At 40.3% G+C, this 27939-nt stretch overlaps 1 protein-coding gene across 2 annotated transcripts; it reads right to left on the bottom strand.

The window, feature by feature from the left end:
• Positions 1–63: 63 nt before the first annotated feature.
• On the bottom strand, positions 64–27804 carry dhx15 (DEAH (Asp-Glu-Ala-His) box helicase 15). Of its 2 annotated transcripts, none has more exons than XM_058394916.1 (14): positions 27590–27804; positions 25333–25696; positions 22510–22703; positions 20818–20977; positions 19165–19383; positions 14584–14751; positions 7760–7846; positions 7386–7535; positions 6059–6167; positions 3762–3953; positions 2750–2872; positions 2272–2462; positions 1275–1444; positions 64–636 (listed from the first exon to the last, which is right to left on the bottom strand). In XM_058394916.1, exons 1-14 carry the CDS (start codon positions 27595–27597, stop codon positions 519–521), a joined length of 2253 nt encoding a protein of 750 aa, XP_058250899.1. In that variant the 5' UTR covers positions 27598–27804; the 3' UTR covers positions 64–518. The 2 variants fall into 2 exon arrangements, with proteins under 2 accessions (XP_058250899.1, XP_058250898.1); XM_058394915.1 differs by lacking the exon at positions 27590–27804 and adding an exon at positions 27403–27575.
• Positions 27805–27939: the final 135 nt, after the last annotated feature.

Here is a 27939-nt window from a genome sequence, read left to right as displayed (position 1 = left end):
CTGAATGCTAATCTTGCTGAAAAACAAAAAAAACAACAGTACAAAACGAAACCATACTCTGAATCAGATAGGTGATCAACAGCTGATATCAATATTTTTATTGAATTCAAAGTTTTCCTTAACAGAATAAACAAGTACTTGTCTACTCAGTTACATTTCAGTAAAAGTTTGCAACGTCTATAAGGAATGTCAACATCCACATGAATGATCATGCATAAAAATGGTCGATGTCTGTATCTCTGTTGAGCATTCACTCCCAATCAAACCGATAATCTGTGTCTACAGTGAACACTGTGTAATATCACAAGTGGCCAAAGAGATGGAAGCAAGAAAATATCCTTATAAAAATAATTTTAACGATAAACTGAAACAAAGGGGGAGGGAAGGGGGGGAAAACATGTAAATGACGATCTAAATGTTGACAGGATGACGATGTACAACTTTCAGAGTTGAGAGAAGAAACCTCATGAATAGCTGCGGGTTAAATTTAATATTGTCCTTTATGCCATCCAGGGCCTTTAGTATTGAGTGTATTCCTTAGTTTGGAGTTTAGCGATGATGCGCTCCAACTGCCGTTTGGCTTCACACTGAGGGAAGTTGCTCATCTCGTAGTACTGTGGAGCGATTTTGACCAGCCTGCAAAAAATTTCCATTCGTTAGAGTGGTGTAGAAATAATCAGTCAAGTTTTCCATCACTCACATTTTCTGAGCTAAAAAAATCTTCCAGTGCTGTAATACCCATATCATCTTAAAGCCAAACTGTACTAACTGTTTAACCAGTCTAAGTTCAGTTGTCAGAACTACTGGTACCCTACATTCACACTAACAACTGACAAAGAGACAGGTGACTGTTCAGTTTCTAGGAATATGCTTGACCTGGAGCTGAGAGATCAGCGACAGCAGCAAGCGATAAAGCCTAAAAGTAACAAGCATTGTTTAAACTGTATGCAAATTAGTCCTGATGTGTCCTTAGGATAGATATCCTGCTTTGCTAATCTGCTAAAGAAACCAGTATAAACCCTAAAGTGTAGGCAAAAGTGACGATAAATATATTTTGGCTGCTTGCATTTCTTATTGATAATAAAAACAAAAAATACTGGACAGTGCACACCCACAAACATGAGGAACTTGTCACTTGCCAGTGTGAATGGGGGTGGATTACTAGTGCACCACGGTCCCATTACTTTCTCCACTGTAAGCTTAGATACACAAACAAGGAAGTTCATCCCTCACAAATAAAACACAAGCAGCAGGGATTTTTTTTTTTAGCTTACCACTCAGGTTTAATGTCTGTACAGGTGCGGATGTAGTTCTTGGTGGTCAGCACAAACTCGTTGTACAGCACCCACTCAGGCTTATGGTCCAGCACAGTGGACGGATGCAGCTGGACCACCTGGTTGTCCTTCACTGTCAAATAGTGCCCTGTACGCTCCAGGTGGGCCACCTGATAACACAACAGCAGCAAATTAACAAATAAATCTCCTGCTCACATGTATGCACACACATTAATGCTCCCTCTCTCTCCCACTCTTTCTCTCTCACACACACAAGCCAATTAAACAGTCAGCGAAGAATGCGCAGATTAAACGGGGTGATCTGTCTCAATAAAAATCCCACTGCAAACAAAGACATCGGCGACAGAACGCCCTGTAATTCGTACACGGAGGCGCAAGTTTGTCTTGCCAGTAAAGGTTAATGTTGACAAATATTTTGATATTAATGGAGTAATTTAACTAGTCAGGTCACTTGTTTCAGGCGCCCCTTCTGGAGACAGGCCCATTAAAAATGCCATTTATTTTCCTTCAGCAGGCTAAAAAAACTGAATTGATTTCTGATTATATGCTTAAATGGTTACACTTTGAAAGAGAGCTATCCATTATAATGGCAGGCCTGAGTGACTATGCACTTGTAGCAGGGTTTTAACCTATTCGTTATTCAGTAAACTCTAACTTTCTGCTTCTAAACAGAAACAGAAAATGAACTTGAAGTACAAAGTCACAGCGCACTTTACAATGTCTAACAAATAATTACGTGCTTATTAGCAACAATAAGCTGTTGAGTCGTTTCACGCAGGAGCATTTTTCAATGACATGGCAACTCGGCCATCAATTCTGGCATGAATGAATTAATCTGAAAGGAGATCCACAATAAAACCTTTATCCAAATTCTATTCACTACTATTTAAAATACTAACAGAAACAATATTTCTTTTTAGGGAAGTGTTTAAAAGATCACTACCCATCACACCTATAGCTGAATATCCACACACACCTGCATGAAGAAGCCGGTGACCAGCGCTCGGCGGATATTGATGTAGTAATCACGGCTGGTAAACTCTGTGCTACGCCGTGGCAGGTTGAAACGGTCCATGATGCGCGAGAGCTGCTGCCGCACATTATCTGCTGACATCAGCGAGCGGTAGTTCACAAAGTTATCATAGCACCATTGCACTGACTCGTGGTCTGGGGACACACACAAAGCAGAACACAATAATTAAGCAGCTCATTCCACAGTGACCTCGAGATCTGAACAGTCACTGCTGTCATTTTCAAAATGTCATGTCACTGTCCTGACACTGATGGATTTTGGAGATATAAAGCTCTTGGTTGGAGAGCAGCGACTTATCTATTATATTTACTAAAACTAAGTGACATCTGATTCAAATCTACAAAACTGCTCTTTTCCCTTTACTGTTACGGTAATAAGAGTCGTGTTGTAATTATAACAGTCATGTCTGTGTGGTACATACTCTGTTTGAAAGCGTGGTAAACGTTGAGCAGGGTGAGATGGTCTCCGTCGATGTGGGCAAACCTCATCTTGGCCTCGTCAGCCGCCTTCTTGGCCTCGGTGGGGCGCACAAAGCACTGTGGGACTAAACAAGGTTGGTATGGGCCCCAACATAGCCGCCCATAGGCATGAGTCACGCGTTCAAACAGGACACAAGGCCTAGTTGAGAGGCTAGAGCATGGCACAGGCTATGCTACACGGAGGGGGAGGGAGAGAGAGCACGCGCCACTTCTGTTTGCCTTAATGGGGGACGTTCCAGAGGCTTAGGCTGCAGCACATAAAGCACAGCTTCTTACAAATCTCTCCAGAACCATCCCAATCAGGGCAAGTAAGTCTTTCACCAAAGAAGAGCGCAAAACCGCTCAAACTTGTCCTTTCATTTCAGTATAATCAACAAGGCTTAATCTAAATAAAAACTTGAATTACTTCTAGAAATGGTCTCAATTTGGATCAAACGCTGAATTAATTTTAGACCCAAATAGGGACTGTTTATGCAAAATGCAAGAGGCATGCAGGATTTACCAAGTAATGAAGCGCTCACCTAAAGCCTTTTTGTGTCTCATTTTCCCTGCTCTCCCCCACCCCTCCACTCAACACACCCTGAAATCATCTCATCAGGAACTGGAAACGCTTACCATCTACATACTACAGCTGCACACGGAATCCACAAATTATTTACAATGGGTTTTTTTTTTTTTCTTTCTTTCATATATTAACCAGAACCTCTTTAAAAAAAAGTTACCTTTTAAGTTAAATGAGTTCATTTCCAAGTTGCTCTATTACAATTGTGCATTATTTAAGTAGATATTATTCTTTGAGGAAGCGAAATATAAGAATCTCCAGAAACTAGGCAAAAATATACAACGTAGCTCTTCTAGAATTTTACCATACAAGACACCACAATTTGTCCAAATGGGACAGATGGACATGAATGTCCACCAAGTCAAACCCACACTGTGCTGAGTGTGTATTACCTGATAGCATGGCGGTGATGGAAAGGATTTCGTTGGAGCAATTGTATTCGCAGCTGGCGATGACCATCTTAGCCAGCTGAGGGTCCAGAGGGAACTCTGCCATCATGGAGCCCAGCTCAGTCAGGTCTCCATCGTCATTCAGCGCTGCCAGGTAGTTTAACAGCTCCAGAGCACGCATCAGAGTTTCAGGAGCTGACAAGGGTAAAAGTCAGAAAAGAAAATGTCCTGAAATATCCTGCAGCTATTTAACAACTGGGTGATTCGTAACATCATTTTGAATTATCACAGGTAAAACAACTGTTTAATAGTATTTACCAACAGAATTATAATATATATCCACAGACTAAAACTGTATCCACATATTAGTCCAGCAAATGAACTTTTCTTTAGCACCCTCTTCTCATGACCATAACAAACACCACTGCTGTAAAACTCGTCTTAAGACTAATTTTTATTCTTTAGCTTAGCATTAATTGTGTGCCGTTATTATTGTCCTTGTTGTCATTGTCAGGGTACAATATTTCATATTGGACAGCACTCTGGGTCACCGTCTGTTCGGTTAAATGTGCTCTAGAAGTAAAGTTCGTCTTGAACTTCTATCTACTGCATTAAATTGAGTAAGCTCTCACTTCTCGGTCACTTCTGATGCGCCTGTGAAACCTCTGATATAAAGCTAGACCTTTATTTCATTTCAACGATCACAAAATGTGTTAGAAAAAATATAATTACTTACCAATTAATTACTACTTAAAAAATGAACTAATTTGCAACCAAAATGCCACACAGGTGCTTATCATACCAAACTACTACATGACGAGTAACACACCAGGCTAAAGCATGAACTCCAGTGCACACACACACACCAAAATTCAATTATTGACCTTTAGCTTTAGAGAAGCAGAGCCCAACAATCAGTTGCATGTTAAGTGAAAATTGGTAGGAGAAAAAGCAAGGGTCTTCAGGCAGTCACTCAGTCAGGAAAGATTTATTTCTTAAAAGGCAGCTGTTGGTTAGTTATTAAGACTTTGTATTGATCGCTTATACTGAACACTCTTTTTCTTCATACACACGGTGAAAGCATGAACACAGTTATGTGCTGGCTCAATTCTACGTTCATAGAAAAAAAAAAGAAAAAAGGATGAAATGGTGGAAATGATGGAATAATGTTGGGTGAAAAAACTTAATCTATCCACCATGTCATCAGCAATAAACTACCAAATGGTCACCCAAGGCCAAAACGAAGAGAGAGAAAGGTATATCAAATGTAAAGCAAGAGTAGAAGACTCAGCAAATATCACTACGCAAACGATTCACTTCCATTTCACCAATTTAGCAAAAGGAACCTTTGTTCCAGTGGAAGAGGAAGATAGTGTTTACAATGTGAAGAGAAAGATGTGGTAGGATTCCAACATCAGGTCAATAAGGTTTCTCGATAAGGTTTCAGGGTCAAAACGTGACTGGAAATATTGTATTTCTATTAAAACATTTACATTGCCCAAACAAGCATGAACACTTTGAATTTCAGGCAGAAGAACAAAGATGTAAGAAGCCAGAAAGGAACCATAATGATCATCCAGCAATTTCATGGTCAAAAGGAATTCAGTTTCTAGAGCTGTGGGTCCAAAACACTGTCAGGGGAAAAAAAAAAAATTAGGCGGAATCTTACGTGCATGGTTTAGACAGACGCGGACATTAAAGTGTAAAAGGAGCTTCTGGCTTGCTTCCAGCCTAAGGCAGACTGACTCACCAAGATTGATTCAACCTAGACAGAAATGTCCGGTCACCCCAATTTCATGTCTGATTATATCATGAAGAATTAACAACAGAGCTAGCAGCAAAGCTGTGCCAAGGGAAAGTTTTCAATGCCTAGTCAGGAAAGTCAAATTCCCTCAGAAAAGTACAGCTATTATCTGTAGATGTATAGATCATACAGCGATGTGATGGGAGGTGGCCCACATTTCTCAAGTATTTATGAAAACAATGCTTAAATACTAATTTCAGGTCTTAAGGCTATCATTTTATTTGTGAATCCTGTTGTTTGGTGCCAGTTTAGTTTATTATGCATAAGCAGTTACCTCTTTACTGCTGTGATCTCCCTCTTTCCAACGATACAATACACATCGCAAAGCATAGCACAAACAAGCAACAACTTAGTATATTTCAATTCAATTTCCACTCTGATCCCATTTAAACATTTGATTCAAATCACATCTAGGATTGTAAAACACTGAGTCCACATTGTAGACTGCTGAACTGATTTTCCGACTCTTGGGAAGTGCATTCATTACTTTACGTACCTGGTGGATCCATAAAGTCAAAATGCACCAGGTCGTCAATACCAAGCTTCTTCAGCTGTAACACTACAGAGCCCAGGTTGGATCGGAGAATCTCTGGGTACGTGTTATCCTTTTAGGAACAAGAAGACAGAGAGAGTGCAAGAGCAAGAGAGGGGGAGAGAAAGACAGTAAAAAGAGAATGAATTAGTCAGGGTCTCCCATCAGGCACTAACACGTTCCCATGTGTCAAGAGAGTAGAGACTGGCGCATCTGAGGAGCTATTTAACATGTTTTAAAATTCACTTTGTCGCCCCACGCGACAGGGAAGAATTACACTGTTTAAGATGAAGACTGTGTTCACTTGGCCATTTGTCAGGACGTCTTATTTTCAGTGCGGCTAGTTATCAATTTAGGGAGAGAAAAAGAAATGAAGCCATCTGGCAGGACTAAGGACTTAGTCAGAGAGTAAGTAGTGATAATGACATGATGGTCGACTTTGCTGCGTGTTCACAATCTTCTTTTCGGAACATCGGAAATGATGACGAGCCTAAACGCTAGTACATATAGTCATTTTAATCAGGGTCAAGATACCACTAGGGTAATGATGATGGCCAGTTGGTTAAATGGTTAACAATTCCTTGCTAGCCATCATGTAATTACTGCATTTAAAATATTCTGAAAATAAAAGTGCATTTAATAAACAAGCCATTTTTATCAAGTGGATAGACACTGAAGGTTTGCCGCTTCATTAAGAAGCAATATTTGCAGCACAAGTGAAGGTTTCAGTGTTTAGAATGCAAATGACCATAGACCCCATTAAATGAGTAGCCTATCGTGCGTTATATTATATAAAGCAGTGGTCCATGAAGCAAAGCCCCGGGGTCAATCATTAGTGATGGGAATCACAATCCACCTTTATCAAAGTTATATTTATTGAGTTTTTAGTTATGAGCAGGCGTTTGATTTGAATGGAATTGAATGAAAACCCAAACTCAAAACCAAATCTTCTGTAAAAAAAACAAAAACAAAAAAACAACACAGCCAAACACCTCACAAACAGTCAAAATATTACTGTACACATTTCTATAATGAGCCAAATATTTGAACAGCTGGATTGTGTTTATATTGGTCCTGAGAGGGTCTGCAGAATTCATTTTGCAGCCAAAGAGCAACCTGGGTGCGAAAATTTTGCAAACCGCCGAGATAAAGAAAGAACAGGAAGGCCAAGCAGCTGTGACATGAACAGTAACAAAAGTAATGGCTCCTTCTCGGTTACATTTAATTAAGAGCATACAATTAAAATTTACGGCAATATTAGGTTTGCAAATGTAATGATGGCTTTATTTACCTGCATCTCAGTCTTGTACGCCTTCTCAGTGTAGAGGCGGAAGCATTTACCCGGTCGCGTACGCCCGGCTCTTCCTGCCCTCTGCTGAGCTGATGCTTTACTGATCGCCGTCACTAGCAGTGACTCTACCCTGATGCGTGGGTTATACACCTGTGCAAGGAGTGCAGAGGCAACAAATTGAATGTGTGACAGAGACAGCAGCAGAGTCCCAGTGCAATCCTTCAAACTGTTACTAGACTATGACATGCAGCAGAATATCTAACTAGCTTCTCCATCTCTACTGCCACTGGATTCATCAGGGGGATTTCTGAGGCAGCAGAAACAGATGATGAGGTGACATTAAACAAGGACAATGAAAGTCGAGGGTGGCTAACCTTTTGCTTGGCGAAGCCAGGATCGATTACGAACACCACACCATCGATGGTCAGCGACGTCTCGGCAATGTTTGTCGACACCACGACCTGTAGGAGCGCGATACAGAGCAAAGAGAACTGAGCAAAATCTGCTGAACGCTTTCTGGGATTTAGCATCAAATCTCAAAGTTACACACTTAGTACTTGTGAAAAAAAAATCGCTCATAACTTTTCTTTAAAACAGGAGTCAACAGTGTTCTTTACCTTACTACCTTACTTAGCAAAATATCAACTTCTACACTTTAATAAAATTTCTAGCAATTGTATTTAATTATCAGTCCCTCCAGGATTTTCCAACTTTACAATCACAGAAATTAATACAAAATAATTCAAATCCTATGATATTCAGAGGAGCTCGGGTGGATCGTATGCAGATTTGGGCCAAAATGTGTTACACTCCAGCCCTCTTCACTTCACAAGCATTGAGCAAACACCGAAACTGATTACATGTGTCTTTACTGGTAGGAGAAGAATCCTGTGCATGCAATTTCACAAAAGAAAACAAACAAAAAAAAAAAAGGTACGAAAGTTGCATCAAAATTTTCAAGAGAGGAATAGAAAAAGCTCCAGCAAAAGGATGAATTTTTGACCACAACAATCACTCTGTGAAATCCTGGAAGGATATATTAGATATTGAATATTGGCTAATACATAGTCAGCTTCTTCAGAACTTTATAAAGATCAATCTAAAGGATTAGACAACATTACAAAAGGTACAGAAACAAGAGAGCAGCACTTTTCAAATCAACATTATAAATGCTGTCTTTTCATGTATAATGACATCAAACTGCCTAGTACCAGCTAACACCATATTCTTTTAGGTCATCGTAAAAAGCATGCTGTGGTGGTGTGATGACCTCCCATAACTTGTCTAGAGTCATTACTGCTCTTGCTTTGGGAAAGAAAACACATGTCTGGACACAGCTTGGTGCTCCTTCTCACTGCAGCTGCTCACCTCTGGCATTTTCAACGATTCATGCCACATCAGGCTGCTGGTTTATACTTCTGCATTTTACCCTGGCTGTGTATTTGCATCATGACATGGAGAGGGGGCTTATGGGTAAGCATAGAACACAACTTTTTTGATAATCCCACATTTGGTCCCACCACGTGAGTGCAATGCATTTCAAATCGCACTCACGCTGTCTCACGACTGATCTGACAAAAGTGCTTTCTCTGCTCGTGCTTTGGCTTCCGTAATAAAATGTCTCTGCTATAATAAAACTCTTGCATCCAGACAGCTATAGCTTAATAGCTCGAGTAAGATTCTGTAAGGTTTCTTTTCCTGTATTTCGCATGATGAATTATGAATCATGCACAAATTTATTTACAGAAAACATAATAATAATAATAATAAGGCATCTGTGAAAATAAAACGTAATGCTTTATAACAGCTGCAGTAGTTGTTATAAAAGCTAATTTAATCAGCCTGCAGGATCAGACACTTCTAGCTTACTCCCAGAAATGACACAACGTAGACAGTGTTGACAATAAAAATGTACATTTTCAAAAAATTCTAACCCAGTCTTGAATTGTGGCCTAAACTGATTAGTAGTAGCTTTCCTAGTTAAGCTGCTTTACAGATGGATGTGGTGGAAATTGTTTTGGATACTATTTGTTAATGCAAGTTTTCTTTTTCTCTTATTCTCTTATTTACAATTATGAAACATGCCATGCACTACTTTATTATATATATATATAATATATACACACACACATTATATATATATATATATATATATATTACACACACATATACACATACATACACATACATATATACATATACACACACTGTGCTTCCTATGAATTCCATTCTCATACATGAACACTGCCCCCTGGTGTATACGCTCATTTTACGTTCAAAAACAATGGGATTCATTGGTGCAAGCCGTCACAGGATGCCCTGATCTGCTTGCAGATACCCAGTATAAACCAGGCCTCGCTCACATTCATTCAATCAAGTGCTTGGTTTAAGAGTACATGTGGCCCCCGCGTGCAAGATAGCAACATACCAAGCTGGAGACTGCTGGCATCTTTAATATGGCGAGACAACAAAGCATCTGTTCACGAGGAGAAAGAAAGCCCTGAGAAGAGGCTGGCAGTAGCAGGGATTTGAGATATAAATTGCTTCAGAGAAGCCTGGCACATTGGACAAACAAAGTAACGCAGAGGTAGATGATTCATGCACACCGAGGTGTTCACAGCATGCACATCACAATGTGGCGCAAAACAGAAAAGGCCAAATTAAAATCTGTCACACTGACAAACAGAGGGAAGGCTCCTAAACTTCACAAAGTTAGAGCCCTAATTAAATGAAAATATAAAAATATTCTTTAAGACAACGAAGCAGGTGTTTGGGAGCCAAAAGGCAAAACCTAATTCAAAGCTAAAACAGCTTCAGCTTTGGAAAAAGGAAAAATAACTCAACCTGGAAACTGCAAAACAGAGCTTACAAACAGGGTGGAAAGCTCGAGGGATTCGTTGTCAGATTTACACCCAGCCGCTCGCAGGAATAAAGGCAGCTGCAACATTTATTTTCTTCTCAAATTTAATAGAGAGCAAACAAATACACTGAAAAGAGCAAATAAGGGGGCAGGAAAGGTGAACAGGGTAGTGAAGTGAAGATTCCTTCACTTTTACACGTTTTATGTTACTGAAGAAGGTCTGTCTGAGAGATAGGACAGCCAAATCAGGACAGAGAAATCAAATGAGTCACATCACCCCGTTGGTCTCTCCATCAGCACTGACAGAAATGTTTGAAGCAGAAAGAAGTGTACATGCGGGGGAAAAGAGAGAGAGAAAGAGAGTAGCATCTCCTCAACACGCAAGCTTGTCCTGCTGCTAGATGTTCCCGTTCCATAAGAGCACTGATGCATTCGAGGCTGCATTGGATTCGTCACGCAGAACTTTCTTGTTAGAACACTGAAGAACTGCTAATGTAGACACCTCTTCCAAAAACAGAGCAGCTCTGACTTTGGCTAATTAATGATCTGACCAAAACAATTAATGATCTATGCGATAATTATTAATTACGATTATCGATCTGGTTAAATAAATTTTCATAAAGAGGTTGAGGTGGCAGAAGGAAAGAGCGATGACTTCAAGCAACAAAGCAGCTCAGAACTGTCCATTGAAGCATTTCCACAGTTTGACAGAAAAAGCTCTGCCTCAAAATATTCTTGAGAGGGAGACATGGAAATTATATAAAAGGTGGATGCATCGGCATAAATTGGATATCAAAGGCAACTGGATTATTACACACACTGATTCACAGTCCTTGACCCATAGGGTGTAGAGAAATTGCATCTTCATGGATTCAATGATCCACATACAAAAGGTCTGGAACAAATGCGACTGAGGCTGAGCGCATAAGGCCAATATGTGCGATATCTTACTTGAGTGGCTTCAATCTAAATGTTCCAAAATTCTTCAGATCAGCTCCTCTGCCCTATCCAACCCTCCATCAATCTTTAAAAAAAAAAATACTATAAAACAAATGACTTTGGCAACCTTTTGTATCTTTTCAACCCACCGCCAGGATTCCAAAAGGTTATGAAAACTGGAATACTGAGCAAAAACTAAAAACTGTACTACAATTTTAAAAAATAAAAAAGGATTACTACAGCACCACTAAAAGTACAACCTCCTCATCATTTGTACTCTATATGGCCTAAGGTTTGTGGTCTATGACACTTGGTCGTGTGTTAAATGCCATGAAACCCCATAACAAACTGCGACTAACTACAAAATCACCTTTGGCTCTGAGAAAAGGAAAGAACTGGACGTGGTCATACATACCTAATGTGTGACGACATTCCGACAGACAAAAATACCTGAAGATGGTTATGTAAATTGTAAATCAATCTTTTTCAACGCCATGCCAGCTTCTATTGCTATATTCATGGCGAGAGTCAGTTTTTGTAAAAATAAATAAGACTTTTTATTTAAAGAACTTTAAAACTAAATTTGGGTTTACTCGTTTAAAAACTTTCAAAACTGTCAACAAGAATAAAACACGTTCCTTCCAGGAGTAAATGCATTACATTCGAATAAAATATGTTTGATGGACAGAAGGGTTTTTACATGACGAACACTGTGGTGTAAAATGTAAATAAGAGGTTGTTTACTGTAACTAAGATCGCTATAAATGTTAAGTACGTTTCTATAAACTCTGTGTGCGTGTGCTGTGTTGAACTGGATAATGAAGGCACCATGATGAACACCCATTTTTCATTTTCTTAATTTACAACCCAGTTCATATTTTGCAAGTAGAGACGTCCATGACTATCTGTTTGGCAGCATGGACAAGAAAAGATGCATCAGAGAAAGATGTTTTGTAGACAGTTAGACAGCAGGCTATAAACTTTCATATTGGATACAAAATAAGCTGGAAAACACATACAATATTCCACACACTTGTTTTTGTCCATCTTATAGCTGCAGACACCTCGTTTCCTGACAGACATTTAAACTGACCAACTTGGTTGCTATCATGATAGTTGGAATCCAACAGCAATTTCACGACACTATCGTCAATCATCCAAAGCCTACTGAAAATCCCATTCCAGATTTAGTCCCAACTTTGCTGCAATAACAGCTGCTACTCTTGGGAGGATTTCCACTAGATTTTTGAGTGTGGTGGGGATTTGTGCTCATTCAGCCCCAGAATCATTAATAAAGTTGGCCACGGATGTTGGGTAAGAAAGCCAGGCATGCGTTTGGAGTTCTAATTCATCTCAAAGGTGTTTAGTGGGGTTGAGGTCAGGGATTCTTCCACATCAACCTTTACAGGGGAGTTCTCTTTATGCAAAGGGGCATTATCATGCTGGAACATGTTTGGGCTCTTTAGTTCTAGCATATGGAGATTGTAATGTTAATCATAGAAAGACAGCCTATACAGCTGTGTGCTTACAGCATTATGGCAGCAGTTGAAGAAGACCCATACATGGGTGTGATGGTCAGGTGTGCACATACTTTTGCCCATTGAATTTTGCACATGTAACAAGTCAATGCCATTCATTGAATGCTTTCATTTTACCAAGCCAAGAACAGTCTGCTGGTTCTGATCTGTATGTCCCAGAACTAAACTAAGAAGCCTTTTCATCAGTAATATCATTAGGGTGTCATACTGGGACGTTACTTCTGGGTTATTAGCCAGTAAGAGAGGCAGAGACACAATCTAATTCAAGCCATCCTTCACTGACATCACCAGGGAAAGTGCCATACTGACAAATTAAACCCAATTTAAAACTGGGAATGTGTGCCTCACATTGGGCAGAACAGCATGTCTACAATGAGGAGAAAGTGGAATGCAGAGTTAAAAAATAAACCACATTAAAAATAAATAAAGAAACGAACTGCACGTACAACTAGAACTCATGTCTCTGTCCTTTCATTCCCCAATTTCACTTCAACCAGTGACATTTCCACAACCCCCTGCATATAATCCTCCTGGTGCTGATCTGCACAAATTTAGACTGCTTTGAAAGGGAATTGCACACCAGGCCCATAAAAATCTGTTGCATTTGGAACAGAACTGTTCACTAGGCTCCTTCACAGGTGCTCTACAGACAACAACCACACACTGTCTCCAACTATCACCAAAGGAGGCTGATTTGCATTGTGGGCAACGTATGCCAGAGGGTCTGACAAGATGACATTTTAACAAGGTAATTTGAGCTCATCGCTATGCAACCGGGGACAGACGAGGTAGGATGCAGCAAAATAATACCCGAATGCCACAAGGCTAGTCAGACACCTTCAAGAAATCACCAGGGCGTGGGTGGAACTGCTGTCATCTCAAAGTCTGAGTCTGGGTTTATGGGCCAAGGAAGGGACCGTTTATGACTGAGCCAATTTACAACACTGCTGGCCCCCCTGTTCTGCCAAACGCTTCATCAACAAGCGCCCTTCCTTCTTCTCTTCCCATATTCCAGTCAAGATAGAGTGGCTTTGCATCCCAAGAGGGCCACTGCAGTGATACGAGCGCCGGTGTATCCATGTTGCTGTTTCATGTCAACATATCTTTGAGCAGCCTAAGCAAACACCGGGTAATGTTTGAACTTTTAACGCAGTCAGAACCTTGGCTTACGGGCAATCAAACTAGCGCAAATTTCTGCACCTCTGTAAACATGGACGTGGCTGGGGAAGATGAAAAGATCACATGAAGCAGAGAAGAACAGGAAGGGGGGAGAGACAGAGAGAGAGAGGTGCCGAGGTAGCAGATTGATTCAGTGTGCACATCCAAAGGAAGCTGTGGAGAACAGAATTGAAGGCAAGGCTGAGGCAAAGTGGTAGGAATTAAAACAGAAACAAGAAACAGTTCAATTAGATTCAATAAAATCAATAATATCTAGTGGAGTTACAAGAAGTAACAAGAAACGGAAAGAGCGGGAGATTACAAACATACAGAGAGAAGGTATGTACTGACCCTTTTATCAAGGGGGAGAAAAAAAGATGACAGGGATGGATATGAGCCAAAGCAACATGATGGAGGTCATTTTGTAAGGGGTGAAACCTATTGACGGCGAGATCCAGGGGCTAAGACCGCATGAGTAATGCTCAGCTATTTTGGAGAAGAGAATCACATGCTGACAAAAACAACATATGCTGTGAGTCAATGTTGCACCAAAGCTTGGGGCAAGGACGGGACTTTAACGAAGTCCTAGCACCACTCAGTGTTCTGCGAGTTTCTTATGCGTCAACCAACCGTTTCCATCCTTTCCATCTTGCTCTGATTCATAATGAAAGATTGAGAAGGGCACTGTTTTTGAAAAATTTACCTTTCTGCCAATGGCTCCACTAGGCTTGCGAGGTGGTGGAGGTTCGAAGATCCTCTGCTGCTGCTGTGGTGGTAGGGTGGAGTAGAGCGGGATGATTTTAATGTCGCCCACTTCTGGGCCCAGGTCGTCGATTTCCCGTTTGATCCGCTTGCAGGCTTCATCGATTTCCTGAATGGTAAAAGAAGATGCACCGTTAGTGGAACACGTTAATACAATATCATAACGCTGGATGCAGAGCAACAATAATCTGGCTTTAGCAATAAAACAGAATTATGTATTCATTTTAAGCTCCCATCCCCCCCCAAGAAGCATGAACCAGCAGCTGATTTTTGTTGTGCTTTTTTAAACTCTTATTGACCTCCATTTTCCCATTAAAAATCACATTAACTTGTCCTGGAACAGATTCCAGGGGCACAACACACAAACTGTGGTGAGGCTTCAGTGCTTTAGATCAAGCACACTTTGCAAGCCAGTTGTGACATGGCTGAGAAAATTAAACCTGGAGAGCATGCTGCTTGGATGAACTTCCTGTGGTTTTGCTGTCTAAAGCAATAGTCACAAGGACACACACACACACACACAGTCTCACACACAGGATTCATTATTCCAGATGGTAATGTAGTAAGGGTAATGTGAAATGAGAAAGCCGCACCGGTGCATAAACAGAAGCAAGTCACAAAGGATTGGTTAAGTGAGGGCAAACATTGCAGACGTAGTGGGCTCACACTCAAAAGGGGCCTCGAGGAACCGGCAAAATCTGACAGCTAACGCTAAGATTTACAAACACAACTGAGGTGATCAACTGTGAAATAGTTCTAAGACCTAATATGCATTTTCACAGACTAAACAAGTGGATGGACGAAAAGCTGCCTGTAATGCACACTTTCTGGCAACAAACCAGCAATATTAACCAGCTGTATTTAACTAGATTAACACTATAAACATTTGAAATTAATTCCTCATGTGCATTAATGGTCAGGGGGTCTAGTCAGGTCAAGAATAAGTTTAGACGTAAAATAAAGATCATCCCTTATAAGGCACTCAGATGCAATGTTCATTCTTACTGGAACATTATGGATTTTAATAATAATAATAATAATAATAATAAAAAAAAAAAAAAAAAAAAAAAAAAAAAAAAAGCACTGCCTATACACTAGCACCATCCTGAGGCTAAAGCAGGCACTGCAAGCAATTCTGACAAGAAAGAATTGACCACATACCTCATCTGCAGGCAAGCATGATTTCTTCTAACACAAGGGGAGCAAATTAATAAAGCTGCAGCAACCTTCACTAATCTATATTTTCCAATACTGTTCGAACAGACTGATTGCAAGGTCCGAGGAGGGCCCACAGATTCATTTCTACCACGGAGTAAAGAGCTGCAAATTATTATTCAGTCCATGTTGGCTCTAGCATTAGTGTTATACCAAATATACGAGCACAGCTTTGGGGCCATGTGGTAGTCCTAGCACACACAGATTTATTCCCAGGGGTACGATGTGTGTGTAAATAGTGCTGGTGGCCATGTGCCTTTTAATCAAAGGCTTTCCATGGCAGCTCGGGACAGAGTAAATGTGAATTGATTGATCAAATTAGCCGAAGTATTAATAGACCATTAGATCTGGGGATGCAGCAGCTGTCAGAAGGACTGGCATCGAGGGAGACGAACGGGAGGCTGTGCCCGACAAGAGCTACTGCACCTGGGACACAGCACCAACACCAGCCCACTGACTCTACTATTCTGTATAAACATTCTTGAAACACTCTTTTTAATCCGCCCAGTGGAGATGCAAATTAGCTGGAACAGATGCAAGCTGGCTTGGGACTAATTCGAGCCACTGCAGTTGGACAAATAACAGATTTTCATCTGTATAAGCTTGTTTAACTCTGAGAAAATAAGTCTTCATTTATACATGGCTATATATATTTTATATATACACACACACAGCTCTATATAAGGTGGTGTATCTGAATATTTCTAATTAGAACACTGTCACAATGCCAGAGTGAATTTACATATCAGATAATAACAGATTATAAACACTGCTATTGCAAAAAAAAAAAAATATTAAGGGATGTTTTTGATAATTTTATGACGACTACATGTTGAAAATTATTATATACATGCCATATTTGTATGTTTTCCCTAAACAGGTAGTATGGATAAAGTTGTTGTTTTTTTGTTTTTTTAAATCAACAGCAGCTTTATTGATCTGAAAACACCACAATAGGAAGTTTCACAATAATTATGGAGAATACAGTTTGGGTTACATTCAATAGGTTATAATAAACTCAAAAATAAAACTCTGCCATATGGGCGACTTGGACAGATTTTTCAAAACAAACATTGACAGCTCATGTGAAGAACTGAGATGACCAACTCTCATTCATTGACCTGATAAGTCAAAGTAAAGTTTCTTCTTGTATTTCATCTCAGAATGCCAGTACTGTCTCACAGAGCTGCTGATTTGAGGTATATAGCCAGGCACCCACCCTCACAGATTGTCCTGTTAAGGATGTTCTGCAGGTTCTCAGTAGGATTGAGATCAGGGGATGATGGTTACCACACCATGAGTTTTTTTTTCCTCCTTTCAAGTCCACAGCAACCGTGGAGTCAAAAGTGTTTTTGCAGCATGAGATGGTGCATTGTCCTAGGTGAAAATCATTTCATTTCAGAGGGCACAATTTTTCTTTTTATAACATGGCAGAAAATGATTGCTTACGAAGACCACGTATATTGCAGAGGTCGTTTCGACACCTTCACGGACCCTATACCATCTCACTTCCCAATATTCCAACCCAAATCACCGCTCTGCCACCTCCTTGCTGATGTTGCAGTCTTGTGGGTACAGGGTGGCTATTCAGCAGCTATCCCGAACTCCATGCATCTGGGCCATACATTGTAGCACGGCACTCGTCTGTGAATATAATGGCTTGCAAATTAATCTTTGTGCCTTTTTCTCAGCCCAATGCAATCATTTCTCTGTGAACATTGGTTAGGAGTGACTAAAACAAGGCTTTACACACAGCTGCAAGCCTCTGGACGATCCTGCTTCAAGAACAACTTGGGACTCCAGACACCAGCGGCTTTATTTGCTGCTTTAGTGACTTTTTTTTCCTTTTCTTTTACCACCATTAATTTCTCTGAAAGAAACGTTTCATTATACACATTTATCAGAACAGAATTTATCTGTGTGCTGAAACACACAAATCTTTTCAGTTTGATGAGAGTACAGATATACTGGGACATATTAACTAACTCATTATATATTGGAAGAGATGTGCCTAGTTAAGCCCACCATCACCATTATCATTCCTTTGATTTATTTTTTCCACATTTCATTTCCACTTCTCTAATATGCTGCGATTCAAACGGTCACAAAACTCCTCCCTCCACCACAAGGATCTGTGGGCACTTTCAAAATCCTCCAACCTTTGAGGTACATGTTTCGACATGCTATGAATTTGGGATACACTAATTCTAGTTTTAGTTTAGATTAGACTATTTTGGAGAATTAGGACGCAACTTTGAACCTACATGTTAAGTTTGTAGGTACTGGTATGTCACATGATAATTTGAAACAGAGGGTATAAATAACTTAGTATTTTAGTGTTTTTATGTTAACCCAATATAAGCATAAATACTCTCAAAATAAAGATACCACACAGCCTAAAAGATTAGAGTGAAAAGGCATGCACTGACATGAAGGTCAGGGATAAATATAAACAATGCTGTAAGGGGGGAGGACTGATGCTCTGAGAGGGCAGAAATCTTTTGATAGATTTATCCAAGGAGCTGCTCCACAGAACTAAAAGAATGAAAACTGTCATCTGTCCAAATACTTACGAACTACACTGTATATGAAAAGCCTAGACAACTGCAACAGGACACTGCTGACCCATCATCTGTGACCATATTTATCATTCTGGCCAGGCATCTAACTCCCCATTCCAGTTGGGTGAGCATCAGTTGCAAGAAAGGAAAAATAACAAATGACTTAATTTCAGGCCTGAATTTGGGTCACACTCTGCCATCACACACAGGCTCTTTACCCAAGCACTAAGGCCAGCTGTGTCCACGGCCCATATCAATCTCAGCACTGATCTTCTCAGCTCTGTCCTGATGGGATTGAGGCATTTTTGCAAAATGAATGCGGATATCTTTTTTAAATCCTTATTTAGAAAGCACTTGTATGCACACACGTCGGTCACATCCATTTCTATGAAACATGCTCATTTGTAACTGGGGAGTTCAGACAGGCTCATGAGAAGAGAGCTTGATTTTACAGACACAGACAAACAAAGCCAAAATGTATTTTTTGCAGTGTGAATCACAAGGTTGAAACGCCCCTGGACGATGCATATCTCGCACTTTATTAGCTGAGGTTTCAGTCTGTGAATTCACTGACTCACTGATCGTGCGGAATGCGCAAGCTGCACAGTGCGAGAGGCGACCATTTTATTGAAATCATTACGCATCGCTTCTAGCACCTGTTTTCCTCGATATACCAGCTGGGCAGTTTCAAAAAGCAAGCATACCACCCCATCGAATGCATTGTCTCCAGACTGAAACGGCCTTACCTCCTGTCCTGTGAGGAAGAGTAGCACATCTCCCTCATCTTCCTCACACATATGGATCTGGATGACTGTTCTGATGGCCGCCTCCAGGTAGTCGCGCTCAGGCTCTGGAGTGTAGAAGATCTCTACGGGATGCGTTCTGCCGGGGATGGTGAGCAAGGGGCAGCTGTCAAAGTAAACCTGGAACTTTCCTGCATCCAAGGTGGCGCTCATGACAATAACCTGAGGCAAAAAGAATAGGAAATTAGAAAGTAGAGAACAGTCCATTGGTTACTGATGGGGTAAAGATGCATTTACAAGATAAAAAAGAAAAAAGACAACAATCTGCAGTCACTTAAATAAATAAAATAAAAACTTAAAGGTCATGGAGGATGAGGTTTACAAGCAACCCAACATTTTCTTTAGCTGTAGTGTCTCACAAAAGAATATGCCACTTCATGTGGCTGATACAGTACAATATGCTGTACTAAACCTACTGCATTCTGCCATGTGGACAAGATCCTACCTCAAGTAAAGGCTTTTGCATCTAAAACTTAACTCCCCTTTCACATACAACACTGCAAAGTCCACCTCAGTCCCTTTCTGCACCATGAGACATCATAATTGCTCTTAACCGAGGGACATTTAACTCTGAAATTTATATGAGAAGTTGAAGACCACAGTTCATTTGGCATCACCTAGACCTCATTTAACACTTCCTGAACAAATGTAGAACCTTTGATTTGATCCTGACAACAAGCAGTCATTACCCATCTGCTTTATGAGAAGTGCGTTTGGCACACCGTGGTCATAAAAGGCGACATGCTTCTGCTCCCTCAGGGTTGATTGCCTTAAAATGGGGTGACCGGAGGGCAGTACAAGCTCTGCTGATAAATCGGACTGGCCTTTCGCATTTGAGAGTAATGGCTGCATTAGTCGGAGAACAAACAGCCACACAGATGTCAGGCTTTCAGCAGTACAGGAGCTTCATTATTGAGCGCCAGTCAAAGTTAAGAGATAATTTACACAGAAGCAGCAAAGTGGGGAGGTAGGTTGGAGGGAAGGGGGTGCTTTAGGTAGTTACGCCCACAAGATTGTCACTAGTGGAAGATTTAGCTTAGTTTACACACAACAAAAAACTCTCAGCCACCACGAATCACTAAAAAAAAAAAAGGGACTGATTTGCTTTTGCTTTCAAATAAATAAGCTTCAGAGAGTAATGATAAACATACATTCAATTTTTTTTGTCCACCAGACTTAATTTAAAGAAAATATCTCCTTGAAATCAACTGTTAAAAAGAAAAACAGAACAAGCCCCGGGATGAGGCAGTACTGATGCAGATAATGTTCCTGACTGCAGCAGTGTCGTGCTGCTCTCCTGTGGAGTGGAACATCGGGGGAACCACATATCAGCGCTCAGTTGGTCAAAGGAGCTACCAAGGAAATGACTTCTGATGAGGTGCCAGGGTTCAGGTGACAACATCGTATTACAGCATCCCATTCGCAACACACACTAAGCCGGCGCTAAGTGGTGCCGAAAAACATCTGCTTATCTATTTTTTCCCCAGCTTAAACTGGGAGTAAAATGGAGATGGATTGTACAAGCTGACAGACAAAACAATGATAGAATGAGTCTGAATGCATGCACACAAAGAGCGCGCACACACACACGCCTACCTTTAGATCTGATCTCTGGCGAACAACTTCTTTGAGAACACCCATCAGAATATCTGTGGCCAGTGTGCGCTCATGAGCCTCGTCCAGTATGATTACGCCATATCGCTCGAGCAGAGGGTCGTTCATGGCCTCTCGGAGTAACATACCGTCAGTCATGTACCTATTTAAAATAAAAAAAAAAAAAAAAAAAAAAAAAAAGACAATAAATGTTTGAAATCTGAAAAGGCAAAATACCGTAACTAATTTGTGCGCCATGATACCACCATGTACATGATTGTGCAGTTCTATGACCATAACCATGAGAAGATTTATAATAAATAAATACTCTTCAGTGTTAACAGGCATAAATACCTCCAAACAGTTATACAGTTCAAAGCCCTTAATAAAAAAAAACAAAAAACAGAGTGGTGCTGCAGAGCAAAAGAAAATAAACAAGCTGGTCCTTTCACCATCAATAGCTGGCTGGGAGCAGCACATGATTTTAAGTACAACAAGGATTTTCTTGGCTTATGAAGCATTTCAATTCCAAAGGGCTCTCGTCTTGGCATTGTTTTCTGTACTGGAGCCAGAACTGAAGTGAGAATTGTGGCTTGTTTATGTGCATATGAAAACATGAAAAAAAAAATATGGATAGAACGGTTTATAATTACGTCACTGTGAAGACTGAGTAAGATGGAAAACTTATACAAGACTGTACAAGTCTAAGGGCTGGTTTATACTTTGGCACTTAATTGTATGTGTGTTGGGACACAGCGAGATGGGGTTTATGGGTAAGCATGGTGCACAGAGGAACTCTGACCGACCCCTTAGTACTATAAATTAGCCAGCGTTCTGGTGAACACCAATTTGATGAGACAGAAAAACATATAATGTTTAGCCAAAAAGCTTAACCGAGTTTTTCCTTAATCAAACACAGCTTACATCTTCCATAGACTTCAGTGCTGTCCCAATCACCCCAATTTCAGAGAGCACTACAATAAAAAAACTCACAAATATCTTAGTCCTGAAACTGATAAAAAGCACTTTTACTCATTATGTTAGTCTCTCGGGACGGCTTTTTGTAAAATGCTCACATCCAGTCAGTTATAAATTAACAGCACAAGCATGTTTCCATCACATTTAATTTTCCTGTGTTTTATGCGTCACATGCTGATATGATTGTATTATTGTATCATGAGTTCATTATATTGTGGCACTTATGAATACAAAGTGTGAGAACTTTATACTGGCTATAATAGCAATCATAATAAAAGCCAGAGTAAGCAGTATGCAGGACGGTGCTCTTAAATTATTTATTTCTAATGCACGCCCAGCACAGATGCAACATGAATGTTCATGCTTTCTTCTATTATTCCTAGTGAAACACAAAAAACTCACTAGGACATTTTTTGCCTTTTCATTTCATGTTACATTCGTTATTGCCTCTTAAACAACTACAAGGGTATCCCCATATGAAACCCTGACATGCTCCCAAACACACAGCTGCACAAACATACCAGAGCTTAAAATGTCTGTGCATGGTTAAATCTAATTGTGCATAAATGTTTTTAAAAGAAAAAAAAGTTTTATATAGGCCTGAGAATGAAGACCAAGAACACCAGTACAAGTCACAAAGGACATATTCTACATGTACTCTAATAAGCTGCCAAATGATCATTACTTCCTGTTCAGGCTTTTAATTTATGGACTCACTTGAGAATGGTTTTTGCCGAGCTGCAGTCCTCGAATCTGATAGAGTAGCCAACTTCCTGTCCCAGCATGACATCCATCTCATCTGCCACTCGTTGGGCCACACTCATGGCTGCCACTCTGCGGGGCTGGGTACAGGCTACACCACGTTTAGGTCCCGGCAGGGAGCGCACCATATCCACACACCACTGAGGGATCTACAGGGCCAAAACACACAACATTACACACAGTCTACACAAGCACTTAATAATCATTAGTTTGTCACTGCAGTAAACACTGGCAGTCCAGGAGCATGTTAAATTTATGTCGGTTTGAAACACATCCATACATAAATAAAGCATATTTCCCTGTTGGTTTATAGCTGCCACAATGATGACAGCGTACTCATACCAATAGCATCTATTCAGAGTTGTCAAGTAAAGAAAAAGCACTGCTGGGCATCAAAATGAAGAGCTGAGCTACAGAATTAGGGAATAAAACATCCCCTACACTAACTATTGATTAAATAAACAATTGCAGTAGAAGTCATAACATAATTTGTTAAGTTCCTGATAACATTATCCTGTGACAAGTAGATCACTGATAATAGCTGCTTAAATGATGGTTCTATTTATAAGTCAGCATAAGCAGAAATGACGCAGATAAAGTGATGTATCTTTCAACACTAAACAGAAAATCAGTGTTTATTGCTGTGGTGCCTTTTCATTCTTTTTTTTTTTTTTAGAAACTTGCTGCAGGGTGCTAATCACGTTCTCTGTGAATGCAGGTCTTCGCTTGACAGCTCTCTGACTCATCAAAGCAGATGTTTGTCATTTGCATTAACATTACAGCTTTCTGACCGATTCATTTTCAAAAGAAGATTTGCATAAAAGTTCCGCTATTGCCAAAAAGTGGATGGAGATGCACATTGATAACTTAGTCCGCACGTAGCTCATTCACAAAGATGTCTCAACCAGTGCAACGTAGGGTATGGTTGTCTGAAGCGGAAAATGAGGATGCAATTATACACAGATCAGGTATAACATTATAACACCTGCCTAATATTGTGTTGGTCCCCCTTTTGCTGCCAAAACAGCCCTGCCCCATCAAGGCATGGACTCTACTAGATCACTGAAGGTGTGCTGTGGTATCTGGCACAAAGATGTTAGCAGCAGATCCTTTAAGTCCTCTAAGTTGTGATGTGGGGCCTCCATATTCTCCACAGAGCTTAAAGGATACCTACAGGACTCAAAGGAAGCTAACAAGACTTAATGGATATATACTTTTGATAGATACTGACCACTGCAGACTGGGAACACCCCACAAGAGGTGCAGTTTTGGAGATGCTCCGATCCAGTCGTCTAGCCATCACAATTTGGCCCTTGTCAAACTCGCTCAAATCCTTACTCTTGCCCATTTTTCCTGCTTCTAACACATCAACAATGTTCACTTGCTGCCTAATATATCCCACCCACTAACAGATGCCATGATGAGGAAATAATCAGTCCGATACACTTTACCTGTCACTGCTCATAATGTTATGCCTAACCGGTGTATATTTAAGCAATATCAAATTCTACTGATTGAGTCCACTAGTACAACAGCATGACTGGGAGTCTGATATTGCTATAAGACAACAGTTCTATATATAAGAAATTAATATTGCTTAATTGATATTTTAGACAAAATAAGGCCAAATATTTTGTTTGTTTTTGAATCACTGACAGAAACAGCTTTGACAGACTAACAGTTAGCAAGTGGAGTAAGGGCTTCAATACAACAAACTATTGCTAGAACTGGAAACGTTCCAGTGTTCTTGTACTAAATATCATTGCTCTCTGAACACTGCTTGTCCAATCAAATTAATGGGCCTGAGCTATCTGTTGTATATAATCGTATTTTATAATACCAGCCTGTTCAAAATCTAGTAATAACCAACCACATGGAGTGTAGGCATCTAGTGGCTTGTGTGTGCAAGAACAGAACAACCCAGGGAGATCATGTAGTGATGTCACCTCACAACTCCAGGATCTCTGGTACAATCCTGAGCTCAGGTTACAGGCTATAACTTTCATATGTTCACCCTGTCTCTGCATGGGTCCCCTACACTGCTTCTCCAGTTTTCCTCCCACCTCTAATACAGGGCAGTAGGTAAACTGGCCACTCTTAAGATGTGTGCGAGTGTGAATGCTTGGGTGCTCAGTCTTCCCGGGAAATGCTCCTGATCTGTCACAGCCCTAAAACGTGCTTACAGGAGATGAAGGAATGAGAGAACACGTGAGCAAGCTGGATCTGCATCGACATCATATGCAAATTCCCTAGACTAGAGTGCATATTTTGCATATTTATACCTGACTCAACAAAATATGGGGGTCAACCAGTTTTGAGCATCTCTTCTCAGAAACCACACATCAGTCAGATAAAATCATTTCATAACAGCTAGCAGAATTAGATGTGAGCAATTAAATAACTTGCTGCCTTTTTTTTTTTTTTTTTTACTGTATCTAATTTTTATTATAAGTGCCCTTTTTATGTTTTCATTAAAGTCTGAAATATTGGCATATCAGTGTATCTCCATTCAATAAAAATTTTGTAAAATGAATTCTGTCATTTTTAAAAATGACAAAATTTAAATTGTGTTTGATGACATCAGAAAAAGAATGAATAATTTAAAAAATAATTTATCAATAATATATACACGATTTACATTTTGGAGAAAGTTATCCCAGTTGTTTGGTTAAAAATGAATAACGAAAAGTTATACTTAGCAGTTTTTTTTTGTAACTGAAGCCCTAAGAACCATCACAGGTGATAGATTTTTTTTTGTATTCTTGAAGTGCAACACACCTGTGTGGTCTTTCCGGAGCCGGTCTCTCCCACCAGCACAAAGCTTTGATGGCGCGTAAGGATCTCATGGAAGCGCTCTTTATACTCCCAGACAGGAAGCTGCAGACGCTTCTTGAGGATCTCGTAGTAGCGTGGCGTGTGGGGTAGGTTGGTGAAGGGGTTGATCTGCTGATGGATGGCTGTCTGTTTCAGAGGAAGCATCCCTCCCCCAGATGCTGCGCTCACGTTCAGGGCAGAGTTGGGAGCTTTGCTGTCCCTGTCTCGCTCCCGGTCTCTGTCACGCTCTCTGTCCCTGTCCCGATCTCTGTCACGGTCCCGGTCCCGGTCCTTTGACCTTTCATCTCGATCTCTGTCGCGGTCTTTTCTGCAGGGGATTGAATGACAACTTGTAATTCAAAAAGAAAGTTCTAAAATAAATATACTATTTACTATACATGAAAATGGCACTTCATTTCAATCAGCAATGAAAGGTCAAATTTGGCCTAGTGTCAAATCACAATGCACATATTTTTAAAGTCATCACCTGTAAGCCAAAAGCATGCAGAAGTTATGCTGAAAACATAATTTCAAAGGAACATCATTTCCAAGGAATCATAAATACACAAACAGACTTGCTTACTCTAACGTTATATTGAATTAACCTGAAAATGAGCTGTATATTTAAATACAAAATTTATAGTAATGTTTTAGTTGCTTGGTTCTCCTTAAAACAACGCAGTCTTGTAGTATATATACATAGTGCTCATATTCTTTAATGCAAATTGTACTTTGTTGTGCACAGATTATCACTGGACCCCCACTGGTCAGATCTTATTTAGGAGGTGGTTCATTCTCTAAACTCGTTATAGCAGTGATGGTGGTATGTGATGCTGGTAACTGTGCATCAGGAACAGAAGTGTTGCTGGGATTATAAAACCTTCACTTTCACTTCTGGTAGAGACTGACCGTGACTTTAACTAAGACACAATGTGAATGGGGGGAAGCTGACAATCTGTTCAATGTAACAAATGGGCTAGGGTCAGTACCAATTCCAATAGTTATGAAGGTGTATAGAACTAACAGGTGAAAGAATCGAATGTTATATGTAGCACAACGGCATCGTCCGCCACTTAGGCACATAATACTGCGAATTGGAAATGTTTAATAAACGAAATATTCGCCAGCTCTGGTGCCTCGCGCACTTGTCAACACACTGAACTACACCGACTCTCCTCCACTGCCGCAGTTACTAGCAAGCTAGCTACCTAGCCATAGCACATTCATTTATGGTTGGCGAAACGTAATACTTAATTCTGTTGGCTGATATTCTCCAAAAATAAAAATAAGCAAAAAAGAAAAAAAATCTTTTTAGGTACCAGAAAATAGTACAATATTGATTACTATCTATCTAGCTGCCCGTCTTTCAGGAATACCGGGTGGCGGTAAACATGCACACATTAGCTAGCTCAATGATATTACGAGCCGTGTGCCGTTTCATTGAATTATGTTGACAAAGTGATAATCTGTAATGGCTACAAAGCTAGCGAAAACCTTTAAAAAAAAAAAAAAGACAACAACTTATGAGCCGTCAATAAAACTGCCTAGAGGTACAGGGAACTGATAAGCGTGGACAGTAACAGCCCAGTCGGCATTACTAGCTCACATCAAGTGCAGGCTAAATCCCAAATGTCCCCCTCACTCCCTACATCAAGGCACTATATCGTATATCTAAAAATGGCTTGTGTAGCCTATGCAGTGGACTATATATTAACTGAGGCGTCCATTTGGAATTCAGCTTGCGGCGCTTTGCTAACCATCAGCGCTAGTCAAGGCAAAGACCCACGTGTTCTGGCGGCATTAAGCCAATGATTCAAAATAGATTAACCGGTTAGTGTCGTCTTAATATCGATAATCAGAATAATTGATAGACCTTACAAAAAACTGTATGAACTCTAGTGAAAATCCGGTTTAATTATACTCCGCAGCATCTACACTGGATGACTAGCCCGACACAAAGAGCCTGAACGACCGGGCCTGACACCGCGCCACGGACAACAAATATTCAAACTCATCTCACTGCATTAAACATACCCGTCTGATGATCTCTTTTTGCTCGACGAATAATCATCGCCTAAATCCAAACGATGTCGCTTAGACATTTTGTACAACAAATGTTAACAACTTAAAAAAAGAAAAGAGATCGTAGTCGATTATTCCAAACAAACCCCTTCAGTGCTCAGCACTGGTAAACGACAAGATGGCGACCGGAAGCACTTACCTCATCATTCTTATTTCTGAGAATGAGATAGAGGGAAATATTCGAGAGGACGAGACGGACAAAGGTGGATAAAACAGCCCAGTACCAATAATAACTATTGCTGAAAATGTTGCACGAGTTTATTCACCGAAAGAGAGCTTTGTTGGATTAAGAGCGTAAGTTAGGGCAGCCCCGTTCCTTGTACCGGGAGAGGATGTTGTATCTTTAGCGCCAAATTCCCGCTGCAGTTTCCGCATCGGCCACTAGGGGCTCTGCTGAGAACAGAGTGGTCAATTCGTGAAGAAAATATTCCACTGGACTTCAAAAATACATTTTTATACACTTGACGTGGTTCTGTTTAAATGTCATAT

The sequence above is a fragment of the Hemibagrus wyckioides genome, linkage group LG07 (assembly GCF_019097595.1).
Source record: "Hemibagrus wyckioides isolate EC202008001 linkage group LG07, SWU_Hwy_1.0, whole genome shotgun sequence".
NCBI lineage: Eukaryota > Metazoa > Chordata > Actinopteri > Siluriformes > Bagridae > Hemibagrus > Hemibagrus wyckioides.
Note: the sequence above shows the minus strand (reverse complement) of the source record. Positions and strands in the feature narration are given on the sequence as shown.

Coding starts and splice junctions, on each gene's coding strand:
- dhx15 (XM_058394915.1), bottom strand. CDS start 27,470: ATGTCTAAGCGACATCGTTTGGATTTAGGCGATGATTATTCGTCGAGC. Junction 25,697..27,402: donor AAAAAGAGATCATCAGACGG/GTATGTTTAATG, acceptor AATCCCCTGCAG/AAAAGACCGCGACAGAGATC. Junction 22,704..25,332: donor GCTCCGGAAAGACCACACAG/GTGTGTTGCACT, acceptor TTGGCCCTGTAG/ATCCCTCAGTGGTGTGTGGA.